Raw genomic sequence first — 26966 nt, 5'->3', positions numbered from 1 at the left:
TGTAGTTATGTTGTAGTTGTAGTTATGTTGTAGTTGTAGTTATGTTGTAGTTATGTTGTAGGGGTAGTTATGTTGTAGTGGAAGTTATGTTGTAGTTATGTTGTAGTTGTAGTTATGTTGTAGGGGTAGTTATGTTGTAGTTATGTTGTAGTGGTAGCTATGTCATAGTGGTAGTTATGTTGTAGTTGTAGTTATATCTAATTCTCTTTCTTTCTCTCTCTCGGAGGACCTGAGCCCTAGGACCATGCCCCAGGACTACCTGACATGATGACTCCTTGCTGTCCCCAGTCCACCTGGCCGTGCTGCAGCTCCAGTTTCAACTGTTCTGCCTTATTATTATTCGACCATGCTGGTCATTTATGAACATTTGAACATCTTGGCCATGTTCTGTTATAATCTCTACCTGGCACAGCCAGAAGAGGACTGGCCACCCCACATAGCCTGGTTCCTCTCTAGGTTTCTTCCTAGGTTTTGGCCTTTCTAGGGAGGTTTTCCTAACCACCGTGCTTCTACACCTGCATTGCTTGCTGTTTGGGGTTTTAGGCTGGGTTTCTGTACAGCACTTTGAGATATCAGCTGATGTACGAAGGGCTATATAAATAAATTTGATTTGATTTGATGTTGTAGTTGTAGTTATGTTGTAGTTATGTTGTAGTGGTAGCTATGTCATAGTGGTAGTTATGTTGTAGTTGTAGTTATGTTGTAGTGGTAGTTATGTTGCAGTTGTAGTTATGTTGTAGTTGTAGTTATGTTGTAGTTATGTTGTAGTTGTAGTTATGTTGTAGTTGTGTTGTAGTTGTAGTTATGTTGTAGTTGTGTTGTAGTTGTAGTTATGTTGTAGTTATGTTGTAGTTGTGTTGTAGTTGTAGTTATGTTGTAGTTGTAGTTATGTTGTAGTTATAGTTATGTTGTAGTTGTGTTGTAGTTGTAGTAATGTTGTAGTTGTAGTTATGTAACATTAGTATGATAACATCCCAAACAACATTCAAATTGTGTTTTGATAACAACATATTTTATTTTTATTGTTTTAACCTCTGCTGCAGAGGATACGTTCATTAGAGTTACCAGCCTCAGAAATTTAAGCCCAAATAAAATCTTCACAGAGTTCAAGTAACAGTCACATCTCAACATTCAAAGGAGACTGTGGGAATCAGGCCTTCATGGTCTAATTGCTGCAAAGAAACCACTACTAAAGGACACCAATAAGAATACGAGACTTACTTGTGCCAAGATACATGAGCAATTAAAATTAGTACACTGCTCCACTGACAGAGAGAAGGGTATATAGTCTGATCACTGACAGAGAGGGGTATATAGTCTGATCACTGACAGAGAGGGGGGTATATAGTCTGATCACTGACAGAGAGGGGTATATAGTCTGATCACTGACAGAGAGGTATATAGTCTGATCACTGACAGAGAGGGGTATATAGTCTGATCACTGACAGAGAGGTATATAGTCTGATTACTGACAGAGGGGTATATAGTCTGATCACTGACATAGAGGGGGGTATATAGTCTGATCACTGACATAGAGGGGGGTATATAGTCTGATCACTGACAGGGAGGGGGGTATATAGTCTGATCACTGACAGAGAGGGGGGTATATAGTCTGATCACTGACAGAGGGGTATATAGTCTGATCACTGACAGAGAGGGGTATATAGTCTGAACACTGACAGAGGGGTATATAGTCTGATCACTGACAGAGAGGGGTATATAGTCTGATCACTGACAGAGGGGTATATAGTCTGATCACTGACAGAGAGGGGTATATAGTCTGATCACTGACAGAGAGGGGGGTATATAGTCTGATCACTGACAGAGAGGGGTATATAGTCTGATCACTGTCAGAGGGGTATATAGTCTGATCACTGACAGAGAGGGGTATATAGTCTGATCACTGACAGAGGGGTATATAGTCTGATCACTGACAGAGAGGGGTATATAGTCTGATCACTGACAGAGAGGGGTATATAGTCTGATCACTGACAGAGAGGGGGGTATATAGTCTGATCACTGACAGAGAGGGGTATATAGTCTGATCACTGACAGAGGGGTATATAGTCTGATCACTGACAGAGAGGGGTATATAGTCTGATCACTGACAGAGGGGTATATAGTCTGATCACTGACAGAGAGAGGGGTATATAGTCTGATCACTGACAGAGGGGTATATAGTCTGATCACTGACAGAGAGGGGTATATAGTCTGATCACTGACAGAGAGGGGTATATAGTCTGATCACTGACAGAGAGGGGTATATAGTCTGATCACTGACAGAGAGGGGTATATAGTCTGATCACTGACAGAGAGAGGGGTATATAGTCTGATCACTGACAGAGAGGGGTATATAGTCTGATCACTGACAGAGAGGGGTATATAGTCTGATCACTGACATAGAGGGGGGTATATAGTCTGATCACTGACAGAGAGGGGTATATAGTCTGATCACTGACAGAGAGGGGTATATAGTCTGATCACTGACAGAGAGGGGTATATAGTCTGATCACTGACAGAGAGGGGTATATAGTCTGATTACTGACAGAGAGGGGTATATAGTCTGATCACTGACATAGAGGGGGGTATATAGTCTGATCACTGACAGAGAGGGGTATATAGTCTGATCACTGACAGAGAGGGGTATATAGTCTGATCACTGACAGAGAGGGGGGTATATAGTCTGATCACTGACAGAGAGGGGTATATAGTCTGATCACTGACAGAGAGGGGGGTATATAGTCTGATCACTGACAGAGAGGGGTATATAGTCTGTTAACTGACAGAGGGGTATATAGTCTGATCACTGACAGAGAGGGGGGTATATAGTCTGATCACTGACAGAGAGGGGTATATAGTCTGTTAACTGACAGAGGGGTATATAGTCTGAACACTGACAGAGAGGGGGGTATATAGTCTGATCACTGACAGAGAGGGGTATATAGTCTGTTAACTGACAGAGGGGTATATAGTCTGAACACTGACAGAGAGGGGTATATAGTCTGATCACTGACAGAGAGGGGGGTATATAGTCTGATCACTGACAGAGAGGGGGGTATATAGTCTGATCACTGACAGAGAGGGGTATATAGTCTGATCACTGACAGAGAGGGGGGTATATAGTCTGAACACTGACAGAGAGGGGTATATAGTCTGATCACTGACAGAGGGGTATATAGTCTGATCACTGACAGAGAGAAGGGTATATAGTCTGATCACTGACAGAGAAGGGGGGTATATAGTCTGATCACTGACAGAGAGGGGGGTATATAGTCTGATCACTGACAGAGAGAGGGGTATATAGTCTGATCACTGACAGAGAGAGGGGTATATAGTCTGAACACTGACAGAGAGAGGGGTATATAGTCTGATCACTGACAGAGGGGTATATAGTCTGAACACTGACAGAGAGAGGGGTATATAGTCTGAACACTGACAGAGAGGGGGGTATAGTCTGATCACTGACAGAGAGGGGTATATAGTCTGATCACTGACAGAGAGGGGTATATAGTCTGAACACTGACAGAGAGGGTGTATATAGTCTGATCACTGACAGAGAGGGGTATATAGTCTGATCACTGACAGAGAGGGGTATATAGTCTGATCACTGACAGAGAAGGGTAGCCCCCCAGCATCCTAATCAAGCCTTCAATTCCCCCCCCCCCAGCATCCTAATCAAGCCTTCAATTCCCCCCCCAGCATCCTAATCAAGCCTTCAATCCCCCCCCCCCCCCAGCATCCTAATCAAACCTCCAAGCCTGAATCACTCCAGCTATCCCAGTCACTCACTTAGCTCACTGCCATTCTTGTGTATTGTGGGAACTAGCCTAGTGAACAATCTCTAGCCATCAAGGAGCACAAAGCGGAGACAGAGATGCACAAAAGACCCCCCCCAAACACTCTCGCTGGCCCCCGTCCAGTCTCCAGGCACTGTTACCATGCAGGGGGGGGGGGGTTCTGTCTGTCATGACATCATCCTCCATACAGGCCCCACATCCCCAGCAGCCAAGCAGCTAAGCAGCCAGCCCCATTGACTCAGTGTGAACACAGAACAATATGCTCAGGCTGACTCCCAAAAGGCACCCGTTTCCCTACATAGTGCATTGCTTTGGACCAGTACGCTCTTAGAATCAAAATCTAGAACCTGTAACGATTCTTTGGCTGTCACCATAGGAGAACCCTTTTGGAACCGTTTTTTTCTAAGAGTGTACACTATTAAGGGAATAGGGGATCATTTGGGATGCAGGAGAGAACAATGTGCTGGAGAGGACCAACCAGGTCCATTGATTCATTATTGGCAGAGAACAATGTGCTGGAGAAGACCAACCAGGTCCATTGACTCGTTATTGGCAGAGAACAATGTGCTGGAGAGGACCAACCAGGTCCATTGACTCATTATTGGCAGAGAACAATGTGCCGGAGAGGACCAACCAGGTCCATTGACTCATTATTGGCAGATAACGATGTGCTGGAGAGGACCAACCAGGTCCATTGACTCATTATTGGCAGAGAACAATGTGCTGGAGAGGACCAACCAGGTCCATTGACTCGTTATTGGCAGAGAACAATGTGCTGGAGAGGACCAACCAGGTCCATTGACTCATTATTGGCAGAGAACAATGTGCTGGAGAGGACCAACCAGGTCCATTGATTCATTATTGGCAGAGAACAATGTGCTGGAGAGGACCAACCAGGTCCATTGATTCATTATTGGCAGAGAACGATGTGCTGGAGAGGACCAACCAGGTCCATTGACTCATTATTGGCAGAGAACAATGCGCTGGAGAGGACCAACCAGGTCCATTGATTCATTATTGGCAGAGAACGATGTGCTGGAGAGGACCAACCAGGTCCATTGACTCATTATTGGCAGAGAACGATGTGCTGGAGAGGACCAACCAGGTCCATTGACTCATTATTGGCAGAGAACGATGTGCTGGAGAGGACCAACCAGGTCCATTGATTCATTATTGGCAGAGAACGATGTGCTGGAGAGGACCAACCAGGTCGATTGACTCGTTATTGGCAGAGAACAATGTGCTGGAGAGGACCAACCAGGTCCATTGATTCATTATTGGCAGAGAACGATGTGCTGGAGAGGACCAACCAGGTCCATTGATTCATTGTTGGCAGAGAACGATGTGCTGGAGAGGACCAACCAGGTCCATTGACTCATTATTGGCAGAGAACGATGTGCTGGAGAGGACCAGTGTCTCTGAAGAGAGTGGCGTTAGGATGTTGGTATCAGGTCTGATCTAATGAAAGTATGTCTGAGGAGGAGGGTTTAGAATACTGCTGATCTGGTACATTTTCCATAGGGCCCTGAAACAGAAAGGATTTCGTCTCGTATAGTGCCCCCTAGTTTCAAGAGGTTATTAAGTCAAGTAGATGTGAAGACTGAAGACGTGCTACATTTCATTGTCGACGTAAGTAAAGAGCTCATACACTCAAACAGCTAAATTCAGAGTGGGTAGAGAGAGAGATGATGGCACATGAAATGCACCCTGGCACACCAACCAGAATGTTCTCGCAGGTCATCTAGCATTAAATATTGATGATGTGCCCCATTTGGTTTGTTGAACTCCCATGAACCCCCCCCCCCCCCTTCCCCCTTCCTCCCAATCTGTATTCTGTGCTGCAGAGGAGCTACTCAGACCACACTGAGGCTACGGCCAAAATCACACCCTTTTCCCGAGAGAGTGCTCTTAGAAAAAGGGTTCCAAAATGGTTCTTTGGCTGTCCCCATAAGAGAACCCTTTTTGGTTCCATGTAGAAGCCTTTAGGGTTCCAGGTAGAACCCTCTTTTTGAAGGGTTCTGCATGGAACTAAAAAGGGTTCTAACTGGAACTAAAAAAAGGTTCCCCTATGAGGACCACCAAAAAACCCTTTTAGATTATAGATAGCACCTTTTTCCCTGAGAATGTAATTTTGTGCAGTATAGATATATATATTTTTTAACCTTTATTTAACCAGGCAAGTCAGTTAAGAACAAATTCTTATTTTCAAAGACGGCTCGATGTAGCCTCTATTGGTGCAGTGTAGATATAGCCTCTATTGGTGCAGTGCAGATATAGCCTCTATTGATGCAGTGTAGATATAGCCTATATTGGTGCAGTGTAGATATAGCCTCTATTGGTGCAGTTTTGATATAGTCTCTATTGGTGCAGTATAGATTTAGCCTCTATTGGTGCAGTATAGATATAGCCTCTATTGGTGCAGTATAGATATAGCGTCTATTGGTGCAGTGTAGATATAGTCTCTATTGGTGCAGTATAGATATAGCCTCTATTGGTGCAGTGTAGATTTAGCCTCTATTGGTGCAGTATAGATATAGCCTCTATTGGTGCAGTGTAGATATAGCTTCTATTGGTGCAGTGTAGATATAGCCTCTATTGGTGCAGTCTAGATATAGACTCTATTGGTGCAGGCTCGATGTAGCCTCTATTGGTGCAGTGTAGATATAGCCTCTATTGGTGCAGTGCAGATATAGCTTCTATTGGTGCAGTGTAGATATAGCCTATATTGGTGCAGTGTAGATATTGCCTCTATTGGTGCAGTTTTGATATAGCCTCTATTGGTGCAGTAAAAATATAGCCTCTATTGGTGCAGTATAGATTTAGCCTCTATTGGTGCAGTATAGATATAGCCTCTATTGGTGCAGTATAGATTTAGCCTCTATTGGTGCAGTGTATATATAGCCTCTATTGGTGCAGTTTTGATATAGCCTCTATTGGTGCAGTATAGATTTAGTCTCTATTGGTGCAGTGTAAATATAGCCTCTATTGGTGCAGTATAGGTATAGCCTCTATTGGTGAGGTATAGGGTCTGGGACCAGGCTACAATGAATCCACTGTACTGTGAGACGGCGTTACACCACACATGATATCTTGCCTTCTGGTAAAATAAACAAATTACCGTTAATCTTTCAGTTGTTACCAGAAAAGCCAAGCTGGGCTGTGTTGCCTGCAGATATGCAAGGTCTGTGAAGTGAAATAGTGGCATCAGCATCCCGAACGTGTGTTGTCTTTTTGTGATTGCCGACTCCCTAACGACTGTAAAGAATGTAAACAAAGGACCCTGGTCAATAGTAGTGCACTATATAGGGAATAGGGTGCCATAGGGCCCTGGTCAATAGTAGTGCTCTATATAGGGAATAGGGTGCCATCGGGCCCTGGTCAATAGTAGTGCTCTATATAGGGAATAGGGCCCTGGTCAATAGTAGTGCTCTATATAGGGAATAGGGTGCCATAGGGCCCTGGTCAATAGTAGTGCTCTATATAGGGAATAGGGTACCATAGGGCCCTGGTCAATAGTAGTGCACTATATATAGGGAATAGGGTGCCATAGGGCCCTGATCAATAGTAGTGCACTATATATAGGGAATAGGGTGCCATAGGGCCCTGGTCAATAGTAGTGCACTATATATAGGGAATATTGTGCCATAGGGCCCTGGTCAATAGTAGTGCTCTATATATAGGGAATAGGGTGCCATAGGGCCCTGATCAATAGTAGTGCACTATATATAGGGAATAGGGTGCCATAGGGCCCCGGTCAATAGTAGTGCACTATATATAGGGAATAGGGTACCATAGGACCCTGGTCAATAGTAGTGCACTATATAGGGAATAGGGTGCCATAGGGCCCTGGTCAATAGTAGTGCTCTATATAGGGAATAGGGTGCCATAGGGCCCTGGTAAATAATAGTGCTCTATATAGGGAATAGGGTGCCATAGGGCCCTGGTCAATAGTAGTGCTCTATATATAGGGAATAGGGTAACATAGGGCCCTGGTCAATAGTAGTGCTCTATATAGGGAATAGGGCCCTGGTCAATAGTAGTGCTCTATATAGGGAATAGGGTGCCATAGTGCCCTGGTCAATAGTAGTGCACTATATAGGGAATAGGGTGCCATAGGGCCCCGATCAATAGTAGTGCACTATATATAGGGAATAGGGTACCATAGGGCCCTGGTCAGTAGTAGTCCACTATATATAGGGAATAGGGTACCATAGGGCCCTGGTCAATAGTAATGCACTATATATAGGGAATAGGGTGCCATAGGGCCCTGGTCAATAGTAGTGCACTATATATAAGGAATAGGGTACCAGCCCTGGTCAATAGTAGTGCTCTATATAGGGAATAGGGTACCAGCCCTGGTCAATAGTAGTGCACTATATAGGGAATAAGGTACCAGCCCTGGTCAATAGTAGTGCTCTATATAGGGAATAGGGTACCAGCCCTGGTCAATAGTAGTGCACTATATAGGGAATAGGGTACCAGCCCTGGTCAATAGTAGTGCTCTATATAGGGAATAAGGTACCAGCCCTGGTCAATAGTAGTGCTCTATATAGGGAATAGGGTACCAGCCCTGGTCAATAGTAGTGCACTATATAGGGAATAGGGTACCAGCCCTGGTCAATAGTAGTGCTCTATATAGGGAATAGGGTACCAGCCCTGGTCAATAGTAGTGCTCTATATAGGGAATAGGGTACCAGCCCTGGTCAATACTAGTGCTCTATATAGGGAATAGGGTACCAGCCCTGGTCAATAGTAGTGCTCTATATAGGGAATAGGGTACCAGCCCTGGTCAATAGTAGTGCACTATATAGGGAATAAGGCCTTGGTCAATAGTAGTGCTCTATATAGAGAATAGGGTGCCATAGGGCTCTGGTCTAAAGTAGTGCACTATATAGGGAATAGGGCTCTGGTCTAAAGTCGTGCACTATATAGTGAATAGGGTGCCATAGGGCTCTGGTCTAAAGTAGTGCACTATATAGGGAATAGGGTGCAATTTGGGACACATTCTTAGATTAAATCAGAACAGATGGCAGAATTGTGTGTTCTCTTGGCAGAGATGGCCATCACACTCCCTCTCTCTACTGGTTATGCTACAGATACGGCCATCACATTCCCTCTCTCTACTGGTTATGCTGCACAGCTGGCCATCACTCACTCTCTCTACTGGTTATGCTTTAGATACGGCCATCACATTCCCTCTCTCTACTGGTTATGCTGCACAGCTGGCCATCACTCACTCTCTCTACTGGTTATGCTGCACAGCTGGCCATCACTCACTCTCTCTACCGGTTATGCTGCACAGCTGGCCATCACTCACTCTCTCTACTGGTTATGCTGCACAGCTGGCCATCACTCACTCTCTCTACTGGTTATGCTACACAGCTGGCCATCACTCACTCTCTCTACTGGTTATGCTGCACAGCTGGCCATCACTCTCTCTCTCTACTGGTTATGCTACAGATACAGCCATCACTCACTCTCTCTACTGGTTATGCTGCACAGCTGGCCATCACTCACTCTCTCTACTGGTTATGCTGCACAGCTGGCCATCACTCACTCTCTCTACTGGTTATGCTGCACAGCTGGCCATCACTCACTCTCTCTACCGGTTATGCTGCACAGCTGGCCATCACTCACTCTCTCTACTGGTTATGCTGCACAGCTGGCCATCACTCACTCTCTCTACTGGTTATGCTACACAGCTGGCCATCACTCACTCTCTCTACTGGTTATGCTGCACAGCTGGCCATCACTCCCTCTCTCTACTGGTTAGGCTCCTGTGACAGAGGCCGGTACCATATGCCAGGGCATTAACACCCCTTTATGTTCTCAGTGGGATTGTATTTATCATGCTGTCATCAGTCGTACAATCAGGTGTTTTCTCTTCAGGCTTTCTGGAGGCTTTCTCAATCAAAAACAGAATTGCTGGAGTGAGTGTACAGGCAGTGTACAGGCAGTGTACAGGCAGTGTACAGGCAGTGTACAGGCAGTGTACAGGCAGTGTATAGGCAGTGTATAGGCAGTGTACAGGCAGTGTACAGGCAGTGTACAGGCAGTGTACAGGCAGTGTACAGGCAGTGTACAGGCAGTGTATAGGCAGTGTATAGGCAGTGTATAGGCAGTGTACAGGCAGTGTACAGGCAGTGTACAGGCAGTGTACAGGCAGTGTACAGGCAGTGTACAAGCAGGGTACAGGCACAAGAGAGATGTTTTCACCTGATCTGGGTGCTGTTTGTACAGTATAATATTATATAATGAATTTCACCTGTAATTCTGATCTGGACAGGTCCAGTCCAACCCATTAAACAGTGATGGGAATTCACGTGTATATTAGTATCTTATAGAACTTTAAAAACCTCACTCCCGTATTCCAAAACCAAACAGAATGCATTAATATAACACAGAGGGCTCTCCTTACCTCGTCTTCCAATTCTTAACACCCGGCTTTACCTTTCACTCCTTGACCTTTCCATAGCTCTTCTTCTCTACAGGTGTTTAATTAACATCAATTAACCCTCTTACAGATCCAGAGGCAGGATAAAGTGTTTAAGGGGGCAGTTGAAATCGGCTTATATCACAGTATACCACAATAAACATGAAGTTCAAAATGCTGGCACTCCGAGATAATTGAGTGCTTTTGAAGTGACAGGCTGGTGTGAAATCTCCTCTGCGCTGTATCAGCGTAAAATAGGGTCCTTTTAGCAGTCATAAGGACAAACATTCAGCAGGAGGCAGACAGGGTAGAGGCGCAAATGATTGTTGGATTTGTTTACACAGCACTGGTTTTATAAAGACGACGGTGATATTTACAAATATACTGTATATACAAAGTTGTGACTTCAAAATGTCACCATTCAAAAGAAAAAGCCTCTCATCAAGCAAAACCTGTCTTAACCAATAAAGGCTGTACCAGGCTCACATACAGCCTCTCTCCTTGAGTTACCCAAAAGGGAAATGACTAGAAAATCCCCAAATGCGCACTTAAATACATTTGGCCACACCTATTTTTTTGGCGTGCAAGTCAGGTATGTCTATGTACGCTAAAGTACGCACGTTCACAAAACATCATACATGACAGAGAAACCGGGAACATGATCTCCAAAACAAAGACAAGAAGAAATTAAACAGTAAACTGGTAAATGCAATTAAATAAACCAAAAGTTCTTAATAACAAGTGTTGCGCAGTTTGTGATCTCCCCAAATAATGTTACTACTTTATGCCGTCATACAGCTCAGGAAGGAGACGCGTTCTCAACATTTTTAGAAAAGGCTGTTGCGCAGCAACTCACTGCCTTCCTGAAGACAAACAATGAATACAAAATGCTTCAGTCTGGTTTTAGGCCCCATCAAAGAACTGAGACAGCACTTGTGAAGGTGGTAAATGACCTTTTAATGGCATCAAACCGGGGCTCTGCATCTGTCCTCGTGCTCCTAGACCTTAGTGCTGCTTTTGATATCCTCGATCACCACATCCTTTTGGAGATTGGAAACCCAAATTGGTCTACACGGACAAGTTCTGGCCTGGTTTAGATCTTATCTGTCGGGAAAGGTATCAGTTTGTCTATGTGAATGGTTTGTCCTGTAAATTTCGGTGTTCCTCAAGGTTCCATTTAGGACCACTATTGTTTCACAAAAAATTGTAGGGATGTCATTCGAAAACATAATGTTAACTTTCACTGCTATGCGGATGACACACAGCTGTACATTACAATGAAACATGATGAAGCCCCAAAATTGCCCTCGTTAGAAGCTTGTGTTTCAGACATAAGGAAGTGGATGGCTGCAAACTTTCTACTTTTAAACTCGGACAAAACAGAGATGCTTGTTCTAGGGCCCAAGAAACAAAGAGATCTTCTGTTGAATCTGACAATTACTCTTGATGGCTGTACAGTCGTCTCAAATAAAACTGTAAAGGACCTCGGCGTTACTCTGGACCCTGAACTCTCTTTTGAAGAACATATCAAGACTGTTTCAAGGACAGCTTTTTTCCATCTACTTAACATTGCAAAAATCAGAAACTTTCCGTCCAAAAATGATTCAGAAAAATGAATCCATGCTTTTGTTACTTCTAGGTTAGACTACTGCAATGCTCTACTTTCCGGCTACCCGGATAAAGCACTAAATAAACTTCAGTTAGTGCTAAATACGGCTGCTAGAATCCTGACTAGAACCAAAAAAATGTATCATATTACTCCAGTGCTAGCCTCCCTACACTGGTTTCCTGTTAAGGCAAGGGCTGATTTCAAGGTTTTACTGCTAACCTACGAAGCATTACATGGGCTTGCTCCTACCTATCTTTCCGATTTGGTCCTGCCGTACATATCTACATGTAAGCTACGGTCACAAGACGCAGGCCTCCTAATTGTCCCTAGAATTTCTAAGAAAACAGCTGGAGGCAGGGCTTTATCCTATAGAGCTCCATTTATATGGAATGGTCTGCCTACCCATGTGAGAGACGCAGACTCAGTCTCATCCTTTAAGTCTTTACTGAAGACTCATCTCTTCAGGAGGTCCTATGGTTGAGTGTAGTCTGGCCCAGGAGTGTAAAGGTGAATGGAAAGGCACTGGAGCAAAGAACCACCCTTGCTGTCTCTGCTTGGCCGGTTCCCCTCTCTCCACTGGGATTCTCTGCCTCTAACCCTATTACAGAGGCTGAGTCACTGGCTTACTGGTGCTCTTCCATGCTGTCCCTAGGAGGGGTGCGTTACTTGAGTGTGTTGAGTCACTGACGTGGTCTTCCTGTCTGTGTTGGTGCCCCCTTGGGTTGTGCCGTGGCGGAGATCTTTGTGGGCTATACTCGGCCTTGTCTCAGGATGGTAAGTTGGTGGTTGAAGATATCCCTCTAGTGATGTGGGGGCTGTGCTTTGACAAAGTGGGTGGGGTTATATCCTTCCTGTTTGGCCCTGTCCGGGGGTGTCCTCGGATGGGGCCTGACCCCTCCTGTCTCAGCCTCCTGTCTCATGCTGCAGTAGTTTATGTGTCGGGGGGCTCGGGTCAGTTTGTTATATCTGGAGTACTTCTCATGTCTTATCCGGTGTCCTGTGTGAATTTAAGTGTCCTCTCTCTAATTCTCTCTTTCTCTCTTTCTTTCTCTCTCTCGGAGGACCTGAGCTGTAGGACCATGCCCCAGGACTACCTGGCATGATGACTCCTTGTTGTCCCCAGTCCACCTGGCCGTGCTGCTGCGGCTATGGAACCCTGACCTGTTCACCGGACGTGCTACCTGTCCCAGACCTGATGTTTTCAACTCTCTAGAGATAGCAGGAGTGGTAGAGATACTCTTTATGATCGGCTACGAAAGGACAACTGACATTTACTCCTGAGGTGCTGACTAGCTGCACCCTCGACAACTACTGTGATTATTATTATTTGACCATGCTAGTCATTTATGAACATTTTAACATCTTGGCCATGTTCTGTTATAATCTCCACCCGGCACAGCCAGAAGAGGACTGGCCACCCCTCATAGTCTGGTTCCTCTCTTAGGTTTCTTCCTAGGGAGTTTTTTCCTAGCCACCATGCTTCTACACCTGCATTGCTTGCTGTTTGGGGTTTTAGGCTGGGTTTCTGTACAGCACTTTGAGATATCAGCTAAATCATTTTGATTTGATTTGATTAAGAACAACAAAGTCAAGGTATTGGAGTGACCATCACAAAGCCCTGACCTCAATCCTATGGACAATTTGTGGGCATAACTGAAAAAGCGTGTGCGAGCAAGGAGGCCACTAACTGACTCAGTTTCACCAGCTCTGTCATGCGGAATGAGCCAAAATTCACCCAACTTATTGTAGGAATCTTGTGGAAGGCTACCTGAAATGTTTGACCCACGTTAAACAATTTAAAGGCAATGCTACCAAATACTAATTGTCTGTATGTAAACTTCTGACCCACTGGGAATGTATTGAAAGAAATACAAGCTGAAATAAATCATTCTCTCTACTCTTATTCTGACATTTCACATTCTTAAAATAAAGTGGTGATCCTAACTGACCTAAAACAGGGAATTTTTACTAGAATTAAATGTCAGGAATTGTGAAAAACTGAGTTTAAATAAATTTGGCTAAGGTGTATGTAAACTTCTGACTTCTACTGTACAAATGATGTCGCTCTCGCTGAGTGTGATTCCCTGATCCACCTCTACTTAAACGACACCATCCTGTATACATCTGGCCCTTATTTGGACACTGTTAACAAACCTCCAAACGAGCTTCAATTCCATACAACACTCCCTCCAGGGCCTCCAACTGCTCTTAAACGCTAGTAAAACTAAATGCATGTTCTTCAACCGATCGCTGCCCACACCCGCCTGCCCGACTGGCATCACTACTCTGGATGAGAAATCTCAAATTATAGAAAAAAGAACATAGACTGCCCACCCCAAATCACGCCCTGACCATACTAAAACAAAGATAAAACATAGGAACTAAGGTCAGAACGTGACAAGGCCTCGGCCCTCACAATGGCAGGTGCGCATTTCGCCCGTGTGCTGCCCCATATCTCAAAGCCATATCAAATATCTAGATTTTAAAATAGTTTCTATTGAGCTGAATATTGAGCTGATACCTCCAGAAAGCTGAGACCCTCCTCTCCTCGACAAGAACAAATAGGGACAGAGCTGTGTTTTCTCACACAATTGCATTTTGAAATGTTATACGATCAGAACTTGTTTTTCTCTCGAGCGACTGGGGGAGAGGAAAGTGTTTCACTCATCACAGCAACAGGCCCCAGCGAGGGCACAGGGGCAAGGGAAGGGCAGACACTTTCATTACAGGATTTATGATGATAATGCACTTTTTTGTTAGACCAAATGTGATGTTTTAAGTGAGGTGAAAATGTAGAATTGGCTCTTTCTAAAATTATAGGCAACCTTTCTGTTGTTTTTTTTTTTTTAACGATACATGATCTTGGCTGTCTAACTGAGTTGGAGCAGGTGTCTTTGCTGACGGCGCGTTTGATTGTGAGGACACACCCTCTCCTGTCCAGATCTCCGGAGAGAGCTCGGTCACAATCAATTCAGTGGCAGTCTATGTCGGGATGAAAAACTCACACACCCTATCATAGGGCAGGACACTCCTGCAGAGCCCCCCATAGGAACAGCAGAGGAGCAGGAAGGAGACAGGTCGGCCTCCAACAAGGCGTCCTCACCAGGACCCAACTTGGTCAACTTGTCTCTGCCCTTATAAATCGTAATCAAACAATCACAGACGGAGATGTATTACATTATTCACTTTTGCCTACCAAAGAGATTAGATGTTTTTCCCCACACTTTATGGAAAACCCAAATAAGTTATACCCGCTGCCAACCTGTCACTCAACTTTTTATATTTTTATATAATGACATAAATCTAAATCTGAGGGGGCTTAAATTTGAACTGAGGGAGCTGAGCCCACTTTAACCCACGTAAGCCTTCTTTAGCCCACTTTAGCCCCTCGTGAAGCCGGTTACACCCTCTGATCATCTACCTCTGATCTTCTACCTCTGATCTTCTACCTGAATACCACCATGACCTTTCCATAGCGCTCCTTCTCTACAGGTGTTTGATAACCTCCTTTACCTAAATACCTTCTCTACATGTGTTTGATAACCTCCTTTACCTAAATACCTTCTCTACATCTTCTACCTAAATACCTTCTCTACATCTTCTATCTAAATACCTTCTCTACATCTTCTACCTAAATACCTTATCTACATCTTCTACCTAAATACCTTCGCTATATCCTCTACCTAAATACCTTCTCGGATGGGGAGGTGAAGGGGGAGATGAAGGGAGAGGTGAAGGGGAGGTGGAGGGGGGTAAGGGGGAGGTGAGCTAAATTAGACTAATCGATAAATATTTTAGGACGGCTCATCTATTATTGACCGATGGCTTTACCTTACTAAAGAGACTGGATATCAGTGGCTTTACCTTCCTGAACAGACTGGATATCAGTGGCTTTACCTTATTGAACAGACTGGATATCAGTGGCTTTACCTTATTGAACAGACTGGATATCAGTGGCTTTACCTTACTAAACAGACTGGATATCAGTGGCTTTACCTTCCTGAACAGACTGGATATCAGTGGCTTTACCTTATTGAACAGACTGGATATCAGTGGCTTTACCTTATTGAACAGACTGGATATCAGTGGCTTTACCTTACTGAACAGACTGGATATCAGTGGCTTTACCTTACTAAACAGACAGAATATCAGTGGCTTTACCTTACTGAACAGACTGGATATCAGTGGCTTTACCTTACTGAACAGACTGGATATCAGTGGCTTTACCTTACTGAACAGATGGATATCAGTGGCTTTACCTTACTGAACAGACTGGATATCAGTGGCTTTACCTTACTGAACAGACTGGATATCAGTGGCTTTACCTTACTGAACAGACTGGATATCAGTGGCTTTACCTTACTGAACAGACTGGATATCAGTGGCTTTACCTTACTGAACAGACTGGATATCAGTGGCTTTACCTTATTGAACAGACTGGATATCAGTGGCTTTACCTTACTGAACAGACTGGATATCAGTGGCTTTACCTTACTGAACAGACTGGATATCAGTGGCTTTACCTTATTGAACAGATGGATATCAGTGGCTTTACCTTACTGAACAGACTGGATATCAGTGGCTTTACCTTACTGAACAGACTGGATATCAGTGGCTTTACCTTATTGAACAGACAGAATATCAGTGGCTTTACCTTATTGAACAGACTGGATATCAGTGGCTTTACCTTACTGAACAGACTGGATATCAGTGGCTTTACCTTATTGAACAGACTGGATATCAGTGGCTTTACCTTACTGAACAGATGGATATCAGTGGCTTTACCTTACTGAACAGACTGGATATCAGTGGCTTTACCTTACTAAACAGACTGGATATCAGTGGCTTTACCTTACTGAACAGATGGATATCAGTGGCTTTACCTTACTGAACAGATGGATATCAGTGGCTTTACCTTACTGAACAGACTGGATATCAGTGGCTTTACCTTACTGAACAGACTGGATATTAAGTCTCTCTCCAGTCTCCTCACCACCATGTCTTAGGCCTATCCTTACCTTAACATGGGCCAGCAGGTAAGCTAGTGGTTAGAGCCTTGGACGTGTAACCGAAAGGTTGCTAAATCGAATCCCCGAGCTGACTAGGTAAAAATCTGTCGTTCTGCCCCTGAACAAGGCAGTTAACCCATTGTTCCTAGGCTGTCATTGCCTAGTTAAATAAAGGTAAAATACAGATATATATATTTTTAAACCCTGCAATCCCAAGGAGCACAAATACACAAGACAGAGGTGGCTGACCAGCAAAATCTCAACTTCAGCCTCAATAAATTCCTCAAAGGTACAGACAGATGTGTAGATATGAAAGCCTATTCTAGTGTCTCAGGTTCAGATTATTTCTAGAAACATCAACGTTGATCATTATAGTTTCCTAACTGCACAATGCAAAGCTACTCTAGCATAGAACATAATGTTGTAGGCCCCAAATACAATCCTTTCACTAACCATATGGAAACCAATCAGAGGAGGCTGGTGGGAGTGAGCTATAGGAGGATGTAATGGCTGGAATGGAATTATTGGGACAGGATCAAGCACATGGCAATTACAATGAACCCATCCTCCTATAGATCCTCCCACCAGCCTCCTCTGAACCCAATCTCTAAAAACAGATACCAGACACTGCCCTCAAAGTCAAAATCACATGATCTTATGCTGCCACGTTAAATGAATTACTACACACTTAGAAAACAGGGTTCCCATGGGATAAACCCTTTTTGGATCAGAGCAGAACCATGTAGAACCCTACTTTTAGAAAGGTGGTGTGTGTGTGTGTGTGTGTGTGTGTGTGTGTGTGTGTGTGTGTGTGTGTGTGTGTGTGTGTGTGTGTGTGTGTGTGTGTGTGTGTGTGTGTGTGTGTGTGTGTGTGTGTGTGTGTGTGTGTGTGTGTGTGTGTGTGTGCGTGTGTGTGTGCGTGCGTGTGTGTGTGTGTCGAGATACTCACTGGTTGTGTTTCCCGACATCTGGATGATGCATTTGCTGTCCTTCCCCATCTCTCTGGAGTTGAAGGGGCGGACCCGCACCGCCACCTTCACAGAGGCCCCGGACATGGTGCCTCCTGCCTGGGACCAGCCTGCTCGGATCGCCTCTCAAAACGGGCCCAAACACAGGGCCTGGGAGATGGATAGCAACACCTGTAAAAGAAAATGAACAGTAGAAAAGGTCAAATCCTGTGTGTGTTAACGTTAACTATCTGTGAGCTTTTCCCACTGCTATCAACCCTGTCTCTGTTTTTAGTATTGATGTGATATAGTTATACCCTATTACTGTGACTGAACCCTACGATTGGTTTCCAGTTGATCACCACAGAGTCAAATAGAGCAACGTTAAGAATCGTAAACATTATACTGTCTCTCCATGGTGTGACCTTGTCGTAAACATTATACTGTAGCTCCATCGTGTGACCTTGTCGTAAACATTATACTGTAGCTCCATGGTGTGACCTTGTCGTAAACATTATACTGTAGCTCCATGGTGTGACCTTGTCGTAAACATTATACTGTAGCTCCATGGTATGACCTTGTCGTAAACATTATACTGTAGCTCCATGGTGTGACCTTGTCCTAAACATTATACTGTAGCTCCATGGTGTGACCTTGTCGTAAACATTATACTGTAGCTCCATGGTGTGACCTTGTCGTAAACATTATACTGTAGCTCCATGGTGTGACCTTGTCGTAAACATTATACTGTAGCTCCATGGTGTGACCTTGTCGTAAACATTAAACTGTAGCTCCATGGTGTGACCTTGTCGTAAACATTATACTGTAGCTCCATGGTGTGACCTTGTCGTAAACATTATACTGTAGCTCCATGGTGTGACCTTGTCGTAAACATTATACTGTAGCTCCATGGTGTGACCTTGTTGTAAACATTATACTGTAGCTCCATGGTGTGACCTTGTCGTAAACATTATACTGTAGCTCCATGGTGTGACCTTGTCTTAAACATTATACTGTAGCTCCATGGTGTGACCTTGTCGTAAACATTATACTGTAGCTCCATGGTGTTTCATGTTCACCTTGCGTGACTTTGCACCTCTATTACACCAGGGCCTGCATCCCAAATGGCACCCTATTCCCTATGTAGTGCACTACTTTAGACCAGGGCCCCATAGGGGTCTCTAATCAAAAGTAGTGCACTATAAAGGCAATAGGGTGCCATTTGGCCCGCGTGTCAGATCACAGAGCCCTTCTGCTGCGTTTCCATTAACAGGAAGGAGGTATAGCGATTCAAGAAACCTCTTCTCCTGGAAGGATAAAGCTCATAAATTACATTAGTTCAGCTAGAGTAGCTAAGATCCTTGATCACTAAAGATGTAGACTCCCTCCCTCTGCTCTGTCCGTCCATATCACTATGGCAACCTACTCCTCCGAGAGTCATCGAGCACTCTCAAATCTATAATCTTATTTAAGGGAGATGACCACCGAATTGTAAGAGAGCAGAGCGAGAGAGATAGAGATGTTTCCCATGCTAATAAAACGTAAAACCTCAAATAATGCATGCAGAGCAGAATTAGGCCGAAAACCGCTAATTATCAACATCCAGAAAAGAGCAGTTAAATTCTACAACCACCTAAAAGGAAGCTATTCCCAAAACTTCCATAACAAAGCCATCACTCACAGAGAGATGAACCTGGAGAAGAGTCATGGGGCTTTGTTTACAAACACAAACACACCCCACAGAGCCCCAGGACAGCAACACAAGTAGACCCAACTAAATCATGAGAAATCCAAAAGATTTGACACATTGAAAAGAATTAACAAAAAACTGAGCAAACTAGAATGCTATTTGGCCCTAAACAGAGAGTACACAGTGGCAGAATACCTGACCACTGTGACTGACCCAAACTTTAGGAAAGCTTTGACTATGTACAGACTCAGTGAGCATAGCCTTGCTATTGAGAAAGGCCGCCGTAGGCAGACATGGCTCTCAAGAGAAGACAGGCTATGTGCTCACTGCCCACAAAATGAGGTGGAAACTGAGCTGCACATCCTAACCTCCTGCCCAATGTATGATCATATTAGAGACACAAACAGCGCCTTCGGAAAGTTTCTAGACCCCTTGACTTTGTCCACATTTTGTTATGTTACAGCCTTATTCTAAAATGGATTCAATAAAAACAAATCCTCATCAATCCACACACACCCCATAATGACACACTACCTACCCCATAATGACACACTACCCCATAATGACACACTACCCCATAATGACACACTACCCCATAATGACACACTACCCCATAATGACACACATATTATGTCTATATACATTGTTGTAGCGATGTGCAAAGAGTTCAACTACAAAAGGGAAGATAAATCAATATGGCAACAGGTCACAAATCTTGCTGCTGTGATGGCACACTGTGGTATTTCACCCAGTAGATATGGGTGTTTTGTCCAGCGCCTTCGGGAACGTATTCAGGCCCCGTTTCCCACATTTTGTTAGGTTACTGCGTTATTCTAAAATGTATTTAAATTCCCCTCATCAATCTAAATACACTACCTCATAATGACTCACTACCCCATAATGACTCACTACCCCATAATGACTCAATACCCCATAATGACTCACTACCCCATAATGACTCACTACCCCATAATGACTCAATACCCCATAATGACTCACTACCCCATAATGACTCACTACCCCATAATGACACACTACCTACCCCATAATGACTCACTACCCCATAATGACTCAATAGCCCATAATGACCCAATAACCCCATAATGACACACTTATGGGGTAGTGTGTCATTATGGGGTAGTGAGTCATTATGGGGTATTGTGTCATTATGGGGTAGGTAGTGTGTCATTATGGGGTAGTGAGTCCTTATGGGGTATTGTGTCATTATGGGGTAGTGTGTCATTATGGGGTATTGTGTCCTTATGGGGTATTGTGTCATTATGGGGTAGTGAGTCATTATGGGGTAGTGTGTCATTATGGGGTAGTGAGTCATTATGGGGCATTGTGTCATTATGGGGTAGGTAGTGTGTCATTATGGGGTAGTGAGTCATTATGGGGTAGTGAGTCATTATGGGGTATTGAGTCATTATGGGGTAGGTAGTGTGTCATTATGGGGTAGTGAGTCATTATGGGGTATTGTGTCATTATGGGGTAGTGTGTCATTATGGGGTATTGTGTGTAATTATGGGGTAGTGAGTCATTATGGGGTAGTGAGTCATTATGGGGTAGTGTGTCATTATGGGGTTATTGGGTCATTATGGGCTATTGAGTCATTATGGGGTAGTGAGTCATTATGGGGTAGGTAGTGTGTCATTATGGGGTAGTGAGTCATTATGGGGTAGTGAGTCATTATGGGGTATTGAGTCATTATGGGGTAGTGAGTCATTATGGGGTAGTGAGTCATTATGGGGTATTGAGTCATTATGGGGTAGGTAGTGTGTCATTATGGGGTAGTGAGTCATTATGAGGTAGTGTATTTAGATTGATGAGGGGAATTTAAATACATTTTAGAATAACGCAGTAACCTAACAAAATGTGGGAAACGGGGCCTGAATACGTTCCCGAAGGCGCTGGACAAAACACCCATATCTACTGGGTGAAATACCACAGTGTGCCATCACAGCAGCAAGATTTGTGACCTGTTGCCATATTGATTTATCTTCCCTTTTGTAGTTGAACTCTTTGCACATCGCTACAACAATGTATATAGACATAATATGACATTTGACATGTCTTAAATTGAATTAAATTGAGAGAGAAACACAGAGAGATGGAGAGAGACAGAGAAACAGAGAGAGAGATAAACAGAGAGAGAGAGAGAGAGAGAGAGAGAGAGAGAGAGAGAGAAACAGAGAGAGAGAGAGAGAGTGAGAACTTCTGTATGTGTAATGTTTACTGTTAATTTGTATTGTTTATTTCACTTTATATATTCACTTTATATATATATATATATATATATATATATATATATATATATATATCTACCTCACTTGCTTTTGGCAATGTTAACACATGTTTCCCATGCCTATAGAGCCCTTGAATTGAATTGAATAGAATTGAAAGAATGAAACAGAGAGAGAGAGAAAGAAAGAGAGAGAAAGGAAGAGAGAGAAAGGAAGAGAGAGAGAGAGAGAGAGAGAGAGAGAGAGAGAGAGAGAGAGAGAGAGAGAGAGAGAGAGAGAGAGAGAGAGAGAAAGAAACAGAGAGAGAGAGAGAGAGAGAAAGGAACATGAGTGACAACTGAACCTGTCTAATCTCAGAACCCAGACCCAAATCTCACGTCAACTGGCCAGCTTAATTTGTGTTTAATCACGAGAGACTATGACCTGTCATTCAATTAAATCCATCTGTGTACAAACAAGGCCTCACATCCCCTGGTCCAGACCACCACCAGTGGGCTACAATAGAGGGCGCCTGACTGTGTGGCTGTCTCATGAAAGGAGCATATGCATGGTCAGCTCCAGCCGAGGGGAGATGGGAACCGAGCCTAGTGGCAACAATAGAAGCGCAGCCACAGCTGAATGACAGGCCGCTTCCTAGGATTACCCTGGTCCAATGACACAGAGACAGACCAGTCAGTCAGTCAGTCAGTCAATCAGTCAGTCACATGAGCCCAATAACACAGAGACAGACCAGTCAGTCAGTCAGTCAGTCAATCAGTCAGTCACACGAGCCCAATAACACAGAGACAGACCAGTCAATCAGTCAGTCAGTCAGTCAATCAGTCAGTCACACGAGCCCAATAACACAGAGACAGACCAGTCAATCAGTCAGTCAGTCAATCAGTCAGTTAGTCAGTCAGTCAGCCAGCCAGTCACACTAGCCCAATAACACAGAGACAGACCAGTCAGTCAGTCAGTCAGTCAGTCAATCAGCCAGTCACACTAGCCCAATAACACAGACAGACCAGTCAGTCAGTCAGTCAGTCAATCAGTCAGTCACACTAGCCCAATAACACAGAGACAGACCAGTCAGTCAGTCAGTCAGTCAAACAGTCAGTCAGTCAGTCAGTCAGCCAGCCAGTCACACTAGAACAATAACACAGAGACAGACCAGTCAGTCAATCAATCAGTCAATCAGTCAATCAGTCAGTCAGTCAGCCAGCCAGTCACACTAGCCCAATAACACAGAGACAGACCAGTCAATCTGTCAGTCAGTCAATCAGTCAGTCAGTCATAACACAACAGACTAGACCAGACTGTCCCTCAGTCAGTCACAACAGACAGAGACCAGTCAGTCAGTCACAACAGACATAGACTAGACCAGTCAGTCAGTCAGTCAGTCTGTCACAACAGACACAGAGCAGACCAGTCAGTCAGTCAGTCAGTCAGTCACAACAGACACAGAGCAGACCAGTCAGTCACAACAGACATAGACTAGACCAGTCAGTCAGTCAGTCAGTCTGTCACAACAGACACAGAGCAGACCAGTCAGTCAGTCTGTCAGTCAGTCTGTCACAACAGACACAGAGCAGACCAGTCAGTCAGTCAGTCAGTCAGTCTGTCACAACGGACACAGAGCAGACCAGTCAGTCAGTCTGTCAGTCAGTCTGTCACAACAGACACAGAGCAGACCAGTCAGTCAGTCTGTCAGTCAGTCTGTCACAACGGACACAGAGCAGACCAGTCAGTCAGTCACAACAGACATAGACTAGACCAGTCAGTCAGTCAGTCAGTCTGTCACAACAGACACAGAGCAGACCAGGGTTCAGGACTGGGAGAATACAGGACCTATGGGTATAAATAATGTCTGGATGAGTTACATACAGTAGGATAGGATATAATCATATTTCTATAGCAATTAGTTATCAATGAGTTACATACAGTAGGATTACGTGCTCAGCTGTCTCTGTAAGAGTATATATTGCATTTCACAGTGTATTTTGACATACTATATTGGAGATGTGTTTGTGTGCTGTTGAAATCAATGAAAAACCATTAAAAGTTATTATACTAGTGAACAATTGTCACGCCCTGGTCTTAGTATTTTGTGTTTTCTTTATTATTTTGGTCAGGCCAGGGTGTGACATGGATATATTATGTGGTGTGTTTTGTCTTGGGGTTGTTGTAGGTGTTGTGATTGTGAATTAGTAAGGTTATCTAGAAAAGTCTATGGTTGCCTGAAGTGGTTCTCAATCAGAGGCAGGTGTTTATCGTTGTCTCTGATTGGGAACCATATTTAGGCAGCCATATTCTTTGAGTGTTTCGTGGGTGATTGTTCCTGTCTCTGTGTTACTGTGTACCAGTATAGGCTGTTTCGGTTTTCGTGTTACATTTCTTGGTTTTGTATTGTTCGTGTTTATTCGTTATTAAACATGTATGAAAATTACCACGCTGCATTTTGGTCCGATCCTTGCTACACCTCGTGGAAATAGAAGAAAACCGTGACAACAATAATTCACCAGCCTCCCTGTTCGCGTCATTTAATATGACCAACTCTTTGACACTATGACAAAATATCTAAAATAATGTTCAGATTTGACGTATAGAATCATAAGTACAATACCAATAGGCCTTTTGCCAGACATATTGGTAAAAACACCAATATCACCATGACGATGGTTGGTATAAAAACTGCATCGTCACACAAGGCATAGTTCCTTCCTCCTCATTGGCTGCCCCCTAAGGCCCCTATGGGGTCCGGAACACAAATCAGGATATAAATAGCCTTCAAGTTACCCAACCAGTTCCCAATGTTAAACCATTACCATATCCAAATATAACCTAGACTATTAATATTTTACTGAGTATGGTATAAAAACAATTAAATTTAAATGGAATCATTGTAATCGATTCCCACCATAACACCATAATATCACCATAACATCACCATATCACCATAACATCATCATAATATCACCATATCACCATAATATCACCATAACACCATAATATCACCATAGCACCATAACATCACCATAATATCACCATAACATCACCATAATATCACCATAACACCATAATATCACCATAACTCCATAATATCACCATAATATCACCATAACACCATAGTATCACCATAACATCACCATAATATCACCATAGCACCATAACATCACCATAATATCACCATAACATCACCATAACACCATAATATCACCGTAACACCATAACATCATCATAATATCACCATAACTCCATAATATCACCATAACACCATAATATCACCATAATATCACCATAACATTACCATAATATCACCATAACACCATAATATCACCATAACATTACCATAATATCACCATAACACCATAATATCACCATAATACCATAATATCACCATAACTCCATAACATCACCATAATATCACCATAACTCCATAATATCACCATAACATTACCATAATATCACCATAACACCATAACATCACCATAATATCACCATAACTCCATAATATCACCATAACATTACCATAATATCACCATAACTCCATAATATCACCATAACATTACCATAATATCACCATAACATCACCATAATATCACCATAACTCCATAATATCACCATAACATTACCATAATATCACCATAACACCATAACATCACCATAATATCACCATAACTCCATAATATCACCATAACATTACCATAATATCACCATAACTCCATAATATCACCATAACATTACCATAATATCACCATAACACCATAACATCACCATAATATCACCATAACTCAATAATATCACCATAACATCACCATAATATCACCATAACTCCATAATATCACCATAACATCACCATAATATCGCCATAATACCATAATATCACCATAACTCCATAACATCAGCATAATATCACCATAACACCATAATATCACCATATCACCATAACATTACCATAATATCACCATAACACCATAATATCACCATATAACCATAACATTGCCATAATATCACCATAACACCATAATATCACCATAACATCACCATAATATCACTATAACACCATAATATCACCATAACACCACAATATCACCATAACATTACCATAATATCAGCATAACACCATAATATCACCATAACACCATAATATCACCATAACATTACCATAATAGCACCATAACACCATAATATTACCATAACACCACAATATCACCATAACATTACCATAATATCACTATAACACCATAATATCACCATAACACCACAATATCACCATAACATTACCATAATATCACCATAATACCATAATATCACCATAACACCATAATATCACCATAACTCCATAATATCACCATAACATTACCATAATATCACCATAACACCATAATATCACCATAACACCATAATATCACCATAATATCACCATAACATTACCATAATAGCACCATAACACCATAATATTACCATAACATGACCATAATATCACCATAACACCATATCACCATAGCACCATAACATCACCATAACACCATAATATCACCATAACACCATAATATCACCATAACACCATAATATCACCATAACACCATAATATCACCATAACACCATAATATCACCATAACACCATAATATCACCATAACACCAGGCTATTATCTGCTAGGCCTGCGTGTAGGCTTAACCTGACATGAGGTGGGTAGTCTATTTGACTATTCGGCTGCCATTTTATAGAAATACTGTAATAATGAGGTTATTAACACAGGCTTTAGATTGTTTTTTAAACGTTGTTATTACTGTTAGGATGCTGTGTGAAATAAGACTCAGATGCACAGGCTATGCATCACATGTTAGCCTATCTACAATGTACTCCCTGCATCATTTCTGTCAAACACTCGTAGGGTTCAAAAAAGGTTCTTCGGCTGTCCCTGTAGGAGAACCCTTTTTGTTCAAGGTTTTGGTCCCAGTTAGAACCCTTTTTTGGTTCCAGGTAGAACCCTTTTGGGTTCCAGGTAGAACCCTTTTGGGTTCCAGGTAGAACCCTTTCCACAGAGGGTTCTACATTGAACCCAAAAGAGTTCAACCTAGAAACAAATGTTGTTCTTCCTGGAACCATAAAGGGTTCTTCAGAGGGTTCTCCTATGGGGACATTTTAGGTTCGAGATAGCACATTTTTTTCTATTAGTGTAGGCTACAACACATCCCTGTACCTAGACGTAGGATTTGATTTGAAATGGACATTTCAGGATAATTCATGACTATTG

General features: G+C 43.0%; 1 protein-coding gene across 1 annotated transcript in view; it reads right to left on the bottom strand.

The window, feature by feature from the left end:
- The window catches only part of kif1aa (kinesin family member 1Aa), a 196828-nt gene that overhangs the window by 168967 nt on the left and 895 nt on the right, over positions 1 to 26966 (bottom strand). Inside the window, exon 2 of the mRNA XM_064936187.1 lies at positions 17798 to 17987. Coding sequence (XP_064792259.1) covers positions 17798 to 17903 — 106 coding nt within the window. The 5' untranslated portion in view covers positions 17904 to 17987. The remainder of the gene's footprint in view (positions 1 to 17797; positions 17988 to 26966) is intronic.

The sequence above is a fragment of the Oncorhynchus masou genome, chromosome 24 (genome assembly GCF_036934945.1).
Source record: "Oncorhynchus masou masou isolate Uvic2021 chromosome 24, UVic_Omas_1.1, whole genome shotgun sequence".
NCBI classification, from domain to species: Eukaryota; Metazoa; Chordata; class Actinopteri; order Salmoniformes; family Salmonidae; genus Oncorhynchus; species Oncorhynchus masou.
Note: the sequence above shows the minus strand (reverse complement) of the source record. Positions and strands in the feature narration are given on the sequence as shown.